Here is a 12,629-nt window from a genome sequence, read left to right as displayed (position 1 = left end):
ACGTAGTGGCTGACATGATCGTGCGTATCGTTTGGTAGCAAGGCGAGGTTACTATAATATGGCTCGTATGTAGTTCGAATGAAATGAGGGAAAGGTCCAAAATGGCATCAGCCTGGGGTAGTATGACTATGTCCACACCATAGGACAGTACTAAGTCAAGCATATGTCCACCAGACTGTGTGGGTGCTCTTATACATTGGGTGAAACCCACTGACTCTAATATAGAACTAAAGGCTGATCTCAGAGGGTCTTGGGCACTATCAATGTGAATATCGAAATCACCAACAATAATGGCTCTCTCTACTAGAGCGACTAGAATAGAGAGGAAATCTGCAAATGTGCTAATAAATTCTGAATAGGATCCTGGTGGCCTGTAGATGCCGATTAGGGGAAGAGGCCGGGTAGTCTTCTTATCCTTGGTTGCATTGTTCATGCTAGTAAAAATAATTTAAATGACTCAAAATCATAACCAGCTTTCTGGTTTATGCCTAATGTGCCAGTATAAATAAATGCAATGCCACCTCAATGGCTGCTTAGACGAGGGCGGTGTACATAGCTGTAGCCAGAAGGACACGCATCGTTTAAAGATATGCACTCATTTGGCTTGATCCAGGTTTCTGTTAGAGAAAGTACATTAAATCTATGATCTGTGAGGATTTATTTTAACATAAGCAGTTTAGATGTTAGGGATCTAACATTTAGTAAACCCAGCTTTAGATGAAAGGTGGAGGCAGTATTCTGTGAGTCAACTTACTTTAATACTAATTAGGTTATTAAGATATGTTTTTCTTGGTTTTCTGTATTTCTGCTTAGCTCGACGAACAGACACAGTGTCAATATGGTGAACCTTGGGTGACGTCTAGTAGCAATCAGCAGACGGGTGGTTTCCCCTCTTTGTCTGCTGCCTGGCCTCTGGATTGCCAAAGATTACCTAGGTCTGTCATAAGACCGTGGCTTATGTTACAAGAGAGGAGAGCAGCACACTCCATAGGATGGATACCGTCCTGCCATAAAAGGCCAGACTTGCCCTGAAATGTGGTCCAATTTTCTATGATCCCCGCATTGTTTTGTGAGCTCCACTTGGAAGATATCCGGCTGTATGTTATATCGTCGTGGCGCGTTGGGATGGGAACAGAGCACACTACGGCATCTATTGTAATTGCAGCAGTGATTTTGTCATTGTGTTGTTTCTTTCATTCCCTTGAGAGATTCAAATGAAATTAAATTTAATCTAATTACTATTATGAATACTGTATTAAATTAGATTCTGATGTAAATATCAGGTTTTCATGAGTTACATCACCCAGAGTCAAACTGACAGAGCACATGAAATGCAGTTAGTCAGTTAGCTCTCATAATACAGAATAAGATGAGATGTAGGTCTCTTGTAGATTGTCAGAACAATCCACCAGAATCAAATGGACAGCAAGCTAAAGTTACTTTCTTTGCTGGAGTGCCTAATTCTGCCCATTTTGGAATCTGTGATGTAAACAAAATTCTTTCATTCTTTATGTTTTTCTCAGGCACACAACAGAACAGGTTATTTTAAAGTCTGGCCAATGTAGCAGTTCCATTCCACAATACAAAATAAATTATGTTCATATATCTTGTTAACTCAAAAATAAATATGATTCAATTGGGATGACTTGATATCTTTTATATACATTTCCTGGGAGCAAGTAATATAATAGCACAACAGATTGATTACTGTATATAACAATGCTGCTTTCAACAAATAGCTGATGAACAAATTGCAATGAATTTGCCTCTTTATTTAGCATGTTCCTGCTGTATCATATAAGGGCTGTTAGAATCGATTTGCTATATATAAGCACACAGTATGACCTTTGTCACAGTTGGGTCACATGACACGAGCCAGCTTCAGTCGGTCCAACTGCAGTGACAGATGCATAGTTCAACTGTTGCTTCCTTTCACTGATAAAAGCTATACTGCATACAAAGCTCCATATAATGTAAATTCTTCAACTGCGCTAATCTGTAAGGATGTTTATCTTAGGACCTTCCACACCTGAGTACAGTCTGGTGAGTGCTAAACATGGGGACTAGTTTTCTACTAAATGCTTTTGAAAGTGGAAGGTATACTCATAGTGCTGCACTATAATATAGCCATTCTCTGAAAATCAGAAGCTTTTTAGTAGGATCTATTTGCTACAAATGCACTGAAGCTATAACCATCACCAACAGCTCTGATGATATTAAACATGGTGTAACACATTTACAATAGTTGCATGTTCATTTTAATTAATTCTGAGACAACTCAAACTACAAATATACAGCATATTAGTGTATAAGTAAAGCAACAATATTAGATCATTTTTCAGCAAACAAGAAAAAAAAAAATTTTATATTATTTTATATTTTTTATATTAATATGGACTTTGGGTGGACTGTTAACCAAACACTGTATCTGTTCTGGTGTGAACCAGCATGAATGAGAAGCAAAAAAAAATGCAGCCACCCACTGTGAATAGTAAATGTGCAGAATGTGGGGACCATAGCAGGCATCTGGCTGAGAAGGTCTCGGTTAAGTGGCAGTCCAAAAACAGTGATCTTGTTCTCTGGTCGTCTCTTCTGTGATAGCCTGTCACCTTGGCAATGTCACCTGAGTGTTTTGAAACAGGCTGCTGAAGATACACAGATTTATCACAGATGGCTCAGACACCTGGAAAAAAAAATCGCCTCTGGAAAAAAAAAAAAAAAAAATATTGGCCAATAAGAAATACTTAAAAGCAATGATGAAATGTCACACATATGATACAATAATTTGTCCCACTTATAGAAGTAATGTAGTAATACTTTGTAATACTTGCCACATTTTTGGAAGGATGTGATTAAAATGGTGCAAGAAGTCCTTAAAAGGTGCTTGTTTATGGGATCTTTTAAATAGAAATAAGTTTTAAAACTAAGGTAAATGCAATCACAATGTACCAATAGCCATCAAAAAAGTTGCTGAATGCTGATAGAAAGCCAGGTGCCAAAAACACAGGTGTGCAGAAACAGAAATGATGACTTCTTTATTATGTGGAAAAGAGGACCACTTGCTGAGCTTCAGTGACTGTGAGGTCGATGAAATACACGGACCAAATGCTTAAAAAAAGATCAAAACCTCACTAATTTATGCAAAAATTAAAACCTCAAATTGTCAGTGTCACTTTGGCCCAATGCCAATATAAAAATGATATAACCTGTTGAATACAACACTCAGACTCTGGAGCACTAGAGAAGAAAGAGATGGCTGAAGAGTCAACTTTTAATTTTTTTTCTTTCTACATCTCCTAATGAAGAGGAAAAAAAACCCAAAACAAAACAAAAAATCCTTCAAACCACGCTACCTGCTCCCACCTGGATAATGCCGCAGCGGGTCTGTTCTTCAAGGTTCAGCTTCCACTCAGTGATGCACTAAATATGTGGCCTTCAGATACAGATTTCTCATGCTTCCCACCTGCCTGGATGGCTGTGGTCCTGGGTAGTTCGGCGCCTTCCATAGCCTAACTCTCTGGTGCTTCCTATCTCATGTTTAGTCAGACGGGTTGTTACAATTTAAACCCGGATCCACGCTCTGCAGGGAGCTCGGCGCTGGCATAGGCCTGTGAGGTGAAGCATGAGGCGGCGCTCATGCCAAAATAGCACGCCAGCCGTGATTCCCGTGCGTGGGCCCACCGCGCTGCTCGCCCGCGCGGTTCAGGCCTGCCCATCCTTAGGCCGTGTGGCTAACTGCGTCCTCGAGCGGCAGGCAGACTCGCAGGCGTCTGACTGGCCCACCTGATCTAAAAGTCACATCACACGTCCCTGGCCGCGTGCTGCCGGAAAATGAAAGCGATAAGAAGCGGTTTGAGCAGAAAAGGCCGCGTTGTTACTGGCTGCGTCTCGTGTGAACGCCTTGCTTTGCTGCAGCAGACTGTGGCCTCAACGGTGCAGGCGCTACTGTCATCCTGCACCCGTGCATCATGGAGATATAAATAAATGCCATTGTCTTACGTAAACCGAAATGGTGGTTTCCACTGCTAAAATGTGTTGTGCTCCGGAATGAAACAGCACGCTCTTTCGTGGTCAAGGTAGGGTGCGTGAAGGCATTTTCTATTTGCTTTTATTAAGTCAGCAAGGAAACAGGCAATTGCAGGGTTTCGGGGAAACGCAAAAGTCTACCGGGCCACTCTCCTGCTGTGTTTGTTACCCAGTTGGTGTTAAAGCTGTTTAAGAATAATTGAAATATGCATAATCGATGCGTTTGCTGCTGAATGAGGTGAGCACGCCCTCTGCTGGTTTCTCAGTAGCACTGCACATTGAGAATCAAGATTCTCAGACTAAAAGCAGCCCCCATTAATTATGCTTATATAAAATAAATCACAAAACACACAAATATTATTCTAAATGAAATATTAAATGTTATTTGCTTAATGTAAAGCTTCCTTCTGTTACTCAATGACTGTTAATGTTTACCTTGTCAGTATCAAAGCATATGTATCGATACAAAAATACACGAATGGACAAACCATTAATTTTCCTACACTAAAACAAGGCCAGAGACTATCAACTGTAGGAACTGCTCTATGGCAGCACCATGCAATTGTACTCCCAGCCATGAAAGGGATGCATAGATACATACATAGGTGAGGTACTGTCTAAAGATGTTTAAACATTTAAAGCGTACAAGAGAATGACTCCCTTGATCTCCGTCAGCTAAATAAACAATGTGTGCATGTAAATATGATGCATAGTGATGCATAATGCATAATATCACAACAGTAGTGAATCGAGTGAACAGTCAAAAGTCTTTAGGCACATGAATAATTTCAACAATCAGCCGCTGGTGTCGAACACTTGTAGAATGATGGTGTTGAATATTTGTTAGTGGAAAATTATATTGCTATAATTATACATATAACACTACAATTGCTAATACAGTATAAGCAGTCTTTGTAAGAGTAGATATTTCCAATAGTCAAACCTGGGTACTTCCTTTAGTTACTATCCTTTTGCACCAGCTTCCAACTCAAGTAGCACTTTCCACAGTTGAATCAGGTGGAGGCCTATTTGCTCCTTCTGTTCACAGGGCACAAATGGCATCAGATATGCCACACATATGACACAGTCATAATAATAAACCATAGTAGGTGGCAGATTTGACAAGTGACATAACAGCAAAGTGATGCAACTCTGTTTTTTCCCCAGCTTTCTCTTTTAAAAGTCTTTATGTTGTGGTTTTTTGACCAAGTGCCGCAGTCCAGCTACATCCTCGTTGGCCTTCTTCTGCAGCGTAGATGAGTAGAGGTTCTCATCAGTCCTCGGGAGACCTGGCTTCTTCTCACCACGCCTGCTCTGCAGGTTCCATGATGTTCCTCTCATCTTCCTTTACTCCTTTCATGGTTTCCAAGTTCTGCTTCTTCCCTGCCATTTCTGCTCAGTACTCCCTGGCTCTCTGACCCGTATCTGACCTAGACTTATTAATCCATATGTAACACAAAGGCAAACCATGAGCACATGCATTATAGCACATTTGACTCTCTTCCCTAGTTCCTGAAGTTCTTCCATTCCACCTTTCATGACAGTTTGCTCAGCTTCTTACAGACATTGCTGCAGGTCTTTGACTGTGGCCTCCAGATTCTTCTTCATCCACTCCAGATGGGTACTGGTGTTCTGGTCCTTCTTCAGCTCCTCTCGTGGTGGCCTATAAAGCAACAGCACCTGGCAGCGCTACAGACCCAAAACGTACCAGCCCCAGATACAGTTTCCAACAGCACAGTTCTGGCTATGCCGGTGGTAGTGGTAGCTCAGTAGTTAAGGTACTTGACTAGTTCAAGCCCCACCACCAACAAGTTGCCACTGTTGGGGCCCTTGAGCAAGGCCCTTAACCCTCAATTGCTCAAGTTGCATTTAGTCATAATTGTAAGTCGCTTCGGATAAAAGCGCCAGCTAAATGCAGTAAATGTAAATGTAAATCTCATCTGCAAAGCTTTCTATCTGAGCAGCATTTTGAGTCCCAGCCTGAAGGGTTATGATGTCCAGTCAACGGGCGGTTCGTTTGAAACAAATATATCAGTTTGATCTGAACATTTGTGGTCTGCACACCAAACAGGTCATGAGGGTCTGCTTCTCTCTCGTGTCCACCAGCATCTTTCTGCATCCCTCCGACCACTTTTATCTCCAGGTCTTTAGACACCATCTAAGCACTCCTGCGCTCAGCCTTGGGCTCGGCCGGGGCATCTACTACCTCCAGTCCTCCTGCCCAATGCCCCTGGTGTCTTGGAACGACCAGAGAAAGAGGACTACTACATCAGCAGAGAGGATCTGAGAACCTGAGGTCACCCATGAGTTTGTTTAGATTGGCCTGCAGGACTGAAGATCATGAGCAAAAATTCTAATTCTGTACTCATGCTTTGGGGAACATGCACTCTTCTTCCAAGGATGGAGAAGCCTATTGGCTGTGGAGCAAAAATAAATAAAATAAATACAATGTTCTTCAAAACACTGGCTTTGGAAAAAAAAGAATTAAATACTTTTCCAAAAAAACAACATAGCTGAAATAACATTTACAATACGGTACACCAACAAAGGTTTTATCACACACAGTCTGACTAACCCTGACCTATTCCAGTGTCTGTGGTGTCTATGCACTCCCATTCAATGTCTATGGTGTCTATGCACTCCCATTCAATGTCTATGGTGTCTATGCACTCCTATTCAATGTCTATGGTGTCTATGCACTCCCATTCAATGTCTATGGTGTCTATGCACTTCTAAGCCCTCCCATTCAATGCCTTCTTTCTTGCACAGCTTTTGTTCAAGCACAGACATGTGGTGCTTGTGACAGTGCATTAATGCTCCTCCCAGTGCAACAGTCTGCCCTCTCGAACTTTCGGCAAATCAGCAGATTTCATGCCTAGTAGATAGGCCACTTTGTCCGCTACCGTTTTTTAAAAATAGACCAGTGTTAGTTTTGTTAATAGGTTATGCTAAATGTAAAACCTACAGTTTTACAACCTACAGCATCTTTAATAAAAACAGAAGATGACAGTGTATTAAAACCTAAAGCACAGCATCACCCTCTGTGCCACCATGCCTGCTCCTCATACTGCTTCTGCTTAAAAGTTCCCATAATGCACCACTGCCCCAGGCACATTGTACGTACCAACGTTCCCCTTTGAGTTGAAATCCAGGATGTCAACTTTAGTCTGTCTTACCACAGAGAATCGAAGAATACCTGTGTGTTACTGTTGTAATAGACACTGCTGTGTTGATTTATGGACAACTCTGATCTTTCAACTGTTCTCATGAGTTCTGTTTCATTACTGCAATGCACTATGCATAATTATATGTATTGGTGGTGATCAACATTTCTTTGAACAACAAATAATGCTCTCTAGTGTAGTGTGGATTAAATTATTCACTATGTACACCACTAGATTAAATTATTCATTATGTACACCACTAGATTAAATTATTCATTATGTACACCACTAGATTAAATTATTCATTATGTACACCACTGTGTACTGCAAGGTTCTGTAGACCAGCATTCAAGAGGAGAAACAAACTCCGAAACAAAGTTCCACTTTAAGATTTCAGTTCCAGTTTCCCTTTTGTTCCAAAATAGGATAATGATGACTATGATTATTTACACTGTTATTAGTAAACAATAAAGTGTTTATATGTTTCTAAATTAGTATTTTCTCTTATACGTTTTTATGTGATTATAATCGCTTTTCGGTGTCTAGATATGCCTTAGCATTTCTGGAAAATGAACTCATGCAGCAAGAGGAGTTCTCATATCTTACAGCCTGCACTCCCAAAAGCCGCCAGCAGAGGGTGTACTAGGATGATTGGGTCTTTCAGGGTGCCCTGAACATGCGAAGTAAATAAAACTCAGGGAAATGTTTGACTGTGGGTTTGTCTGTGTCCTTTCTCCAGTACAATAAATGTTTCACCTGCATTTTTCCAGATACTTGCTCTTTCTTCTTGTCTCCAACACATACAATTGTTGCAAAGTACTGAATAACACTTAAAGGAGCAAACATTTAAAGTCATTTTTTTTCAATAATTCTTCTTCACATTATGAAACACCCTTTAAACTGACATCTAGTGGCCAGGATCTTTCAGATATTCTATACCAAATCCATTTTGAACAATACTTCCACGTGCGAGACCCTGTCTATAGAATATAAATTGGTTGCTTTGAAAACTACAATGCATTTTGATTCTTCATCTCCTGTGTGCAACAATGTATTGAAAAAAAAAGTTATTAACTAGTAAATAACTAAAAAATAAATTGTTTGCTACCTTTTGTTGGAAAAAAAAGACTTGTTGCTCCTTTAATGTTTAGAATCTTGGTGCCATATTTTCTAGTACCAAACAATAATAAACAGCAATCTGTTTCACTAAATCTTGAACGGAAACTAATCAGACTGTGCACAAGTTTACTGACACTATTCATTAGGACTAATTTAATAAGGATAGGCTCATTTTCCAGTGTGCACAAAGAGGCATGGGAAGGAAACAGCTCAGGTTTGATTATTCCATATATTCCTTTGAACTTTCTTTTAAAATTGTAGTTGAAATAGCAAAGAATTAACAGCATGATGTTCACCTGACACCGACCTGTAGCATAAACTGTCAAGCTTTGTGAGAGAATGTGAGGAAGCAAACTGTAGCATTTTTCTCGGGTCTGTAGACTGGGAGCCACTTGTAGAGGTTCATAGAGCAAACAAGAGTACCTGTGCAGAGAAAATGGGGAAACATCAGAACATTTCATTGGTCAGAAATCAATTATGACTGAATAATGAATCATGAATTAATGATTCATTCTGCCTTCTGCCTTAAAAACACTGTGCAACAGTGCTGAGAATGAAAAATAAAACACAGAATGTGAGCAAAATCTGGGTATCTGAGTCATGGTGGAGTCAATATGTTGACTTATGTAAATCACCCAGACAAGAATTGGTATGGTCATGTTCTTAATCTCTGGATGTCAGACAGCTTCACCATGACAACAAACGTGTGTCACTAGTGAGGAATCAGTCAGATTAAGAACAAAGAACACGGAACACTGGGGCTGTACGCAGTATGACTTATTTTCAGGATCAGGGAATATTAGTTGTGTGCACTCATCACTTCCAAGTGTGCTGGAGACTATCTGGAATCAGGCTTGGGTCAAGTGCTTAGCCTAACAGCTCAAAATATACACTTGGCAAGACATCCTATACAACATGAGAATGACAGCCATCACAATTTCTTGATGTCTGCCCTGTTTGTAAATATGGATAATATACTGTCCTGATGATACGGTCTTGATAAGAATTCTGGTGTTTTTCCCCTAGTGTATATAAAGGGTGTCAATAATACATAAATCAAAAAGAAAATAAAGAAAACATACTCAGGGTCCTCACATATCCATATGTTTCCTTCCTACACATGTCCTGTGAGCCAAGATTGGTCCATTTACGGCATGTTAGCTGATGCTTTTATCCAAAGCAACTTACAATTATGACTGAGTACAACTTGAGCAATTGAGGGTTAAGGGTCTTGCTCAGGGGCCCAACAGTGGCAACCTGGCAGTTGAAGCAGTAACCTTTCAATTACAGGTCAAATACCTTAACTGAGCTACCACTATCCAGCAAATATTATGCTCAGAAAAGGATTTTTACAATTGACTGAGGTGATGCGATCTTATTAACAATGATCTATTGTGCTTATCATAGATGTCACAGAATACACCTTCATACTCAGATCCATCTTAACTATACAAAGCAATACGATATGCTAGAGCATACCTGTAAGCCAACCACTAGCCTCAGTTGTTCTGACATTGTCAGGGCATAGAGCACCAGAGCATGGACAATCAGCCAGGGTCCTAGTCTAGTTTAGGCATGGTGCATGCCTAAATTAGAGAACGTACCACTTCATTCAAAACTGGCTAATCCCAGCAGTTTTTGAGTGCTTCTTCAAAACCAAACAATAACAAATGGAAAAAAAATTGATAGACACCTTATTTTATTTGAAGATCCATATTCTTTAGAGAAACAACAAAGGAAATCTTTAAGCCAACTTAAAACTGGTTATTTATTTTTCTGCAACAGAACTGCTGAGGAGAAAGAATTCAAGGTTGTGTATTCATAAATAGTCTGCCTAAATAGGAAGTAAAATACAAAAAGTGAAAAAGAATGCATTGGTCCAGAATGTTCTGCAAAGCAAGAAGATCAGATGGAGGTGCATCTCCAGAAAGAGCCATTTCCAGGGATGCTAATTGGCCTTCCTTAGTTTCCTCATGTGTGAAGCAATGGAGGAGGAGATCTCAGCTGCTTTCTTGTTCTGTCCATAGTAGTCCACAAACTTGGCATCTGGGCCCACCAGGTACATAATGATGGTATGATCAACCTGAGTTTTGGATAGAAGCACATTTTGAAGTAAGGTTAGGAATTCATACTGACGGTCTCTTTGAAAGCTTTTTCTACACCTACTTTGGCATACAGGAATCTGAGATATGCCAAAAGAAGTCCTAAGTACTCAATTATTGTGATCTAACTTTGCACTTGCATGTCATATTACTGCAAAATGATGATCAAATAATGACTTGAAATAATTGTGTTTTGCTGCTCTGATAGAAATATAATCTACAAAATTCTTGGAAGTGCCCCAAGGAACTAAGTCAGTTACAACGTGTTATTTTAAAGACTTTTTACATTTAAATGTTCATATTTCAACACTCACAATATAGTCGTTGTCTTCATCTCGTGGGCCCTGGCTGTAGTATACTCTGTAGGCTCTGGAAACCTGTTCGACTTGTTCAACTGTTCCTGTCAAGCCTATCAGCTTTGGCGAAAACTCTGCAGCAATGAGGAAAGAATGCCCACAATATAAAAACATTGTTCATGCAGAAACTCAATATTCAATATGTATTTAAAAAAATGACTGCTGTATTGTTTTTCATGACCTTTACCTTTCACATATTCTGCCAAAGCCTTTGGTGTATCTCTCTCTGGATCGATTGTGATCAGAATTGGTGTTAAATCTGGGAGCGTCTTTATACTGTCTGCAATATAAAATATCGCAATCACCATATAAATCCAATGATCGAACTTCATGTGAATCATGACATCATCATTTGGCACATATGCATGTCAGCAAATCGTGCAAACGGATGTGATTGTTTGGAGAAATGAGCCGGCGCAGAGACAGATCCGCTGCGCACACTATGTATGACTTCTTTTTCTTCCCTTATTAATGCTGTGTCACACGCACGCTATGCCAAGCGGAGCTAACTGCACGCTTGTAAAAGTTACGTTACCAATCTCATCCACGACTGTGATCATCTTCTCCAGTTCATCAGGACAGATGTCTGGACAATGCGTGAACCCGAAATAGATCAGCACCCACTGGCCGAGGAAGTCTTCACTTTTTGAAGGCATGCCGTTGTGATCAATAAGAACGAATGAGCCTCCAAGAGCTGGTTTCCCCAAAGACTTTGTTCTTTCTCTCTCAATCACTGGATAAAAGATGAAACTCTATCATTCTGCACATAAATCAACTAACAGCATTCACAGAGCCACAATCAATACATCAACTTAATAACCTTAACAACAGCAACAACAACCTTAATAACAATGAACACATATTGTTGACAGCAATAATCAGACCTCACTTGTGCATGTTTCAGTCTCAAATGTGGGTATATGCTATATTCATTTATGAATGGAAACCCAAGAGGAAAATCAAATATTTAACTCCTTACTTTGCTCTCTCTCATTTTTAAGGAATTTCATCCCCAAAAGAAGAGTTCCACCCAAGGCAAGTGTGACAGCAAGAGACTTCCATGTTACTGGCTGTGGAGGTTATCCAAGGAAGGCAAGAATCCTCATTACCATAAAGCCATAAAGCTCATCACTACATACAATGCAAGCAATTCATTTTCTTACAGCCGCCCATAAGCCGTCAGATGCAAAACAGACCCAGCTAAGATCTTCAAGGACACTCTTAAGTCTCTCTAGCCCAGTGCCTGATGCGTTAATATAATATGAAGCAGAAATAAGCCGCTTACGCCAGACTTCTTATCGGGAGAGCTGCTCCCTCTGGACGAGGGCGGTGGAGGAACGGACGTCAGAGATCTTACATTCGGAAATCGTGTTCTGCACAGAAGCGCAAGTCTCGGCTGCAATGTTGGAGAGATACACATTTAGCACATTACCTACACAATAAATAACCTACTGTGTGCACGAATGCAGACTTCAAATGGGCATGTGTCAGGCTACCTACCAGCTCTGGATATGTGCGTCCTGTGGTGCGAGCCAGACTGTGAATGCCACGGCTGGAGACACACTTATGGAGACTGGCTGGTCTAAACATGGAGCATCCCAGTCTCTGCAGACCTAGAGAGAGTGTGGCCATGGCTCCCACCGCCAGCATGCTGTCCGCAGCACGCACTGATATAGGGCTCCTCGGGATACGATTAACTGAGCGGAGCTTGGATCAGCACATTGCCCCCGTCCGAGAGAGGCGGACTGTTGTCGAACTAAAACCGGTGCGAGGTCAGGTCAACCGCCTGACAGGTAAGTGAAACTAGAAGCGGACATGAGGTCAGCGCCGGCTTCTCCTTCTCTACTTCGTCCAGGCTGTTG

General features: G+C 40.7%; 1 protein-coding gene and 1 long non-coding RNA gene across 2 annotated transcripts; both read right to left on the bottom strand.

Moving 5' to 3' along the window:
- Positions 1-2,604: 2,604 nt before the first annotated feature.
- Positions 2,605-3,904, bottom strand: LOC118242113. The gene is made up of 2 exons (XR_004776547.1): positions 3,364-3,904; positions 2,605-2,702 (listed from the first exon to the last, which is right to left on the bottom strand). It is a non-coding gene; the product is annotated as an uncharacterized LOC118242113 (long non-coding RNA).
- A 6,087-nt stretch (positions 3,905-9,991) lies between these two features.
- On the bottom strand, positions 9,992-12,613 carry LOC113577889 (protein SCO1 homolog, mitochondrial). Its single transcript, XM_027010796.2, has 7 exons — positions 12,268-12,613; positions 12,053-12,163; positions 11,747-11,837; positions 11,303-11,500; positions 10,955-11,047; positions 10,726-10,841; positions 9,992-10,392 (listed from the first exon to the last, which is right to left on the bottom strand). Exons 1-7 carry the CDS (start codon positions 12,415-12,417, stop codon positions 10,258-10,260), a joined length of 894 nt encoding a protein of 297 aa, XP_026866597.2. The 5' UTR covers positions 12,418-12,613; the 3' UTR covers positions 9,992-10,257.
- Positions 12,614-12,629: the final 16 nt, after the last annotated feature.

Source organism: Electrophorus electricus, chromosome 1, assembly GCF_013358815.1.
Source record: "Electrophorus electricus isolate fEleEle1 chromosome 1, fEleEle1.pri, whole genome shotgun sequence".
NCBI classification, from domain to species: Eukaryota; Metazoa; Chordata; class Actinopteri; order Gymnotiformes; family Gymnotidae; genus Electrophorus; species Electrophorus electricus.
The sequence above is the reverse complement of the archived record's forward strand: the minus strand, read 5'-3'. Positions and strand labels throughout refer to the sequence as shown.

Coding starts and splice junctions, on each gene's coding strand:
- LOC113577889 (XM_027010796.2), bottom strand. CDS start 12,417: ATGCTGGCGGTGGGAGCCATGGCCACACTCTCTCTAGGTCTGCAGAGA. Junction 12,164..12,267: donor GACGCACATATCCAGAGCTG/GTAGGTAGCCTG, acceptor CCAACATTGCAG/CCGAGACTTGCGCTTCTGTG. Junction 10,393..10,725: donor ATGAAGACAACGACTATATT/GTGAGTGTTGAA, acceptor TCCAAAACTCAG/GTTGATCATACCATCATTAT.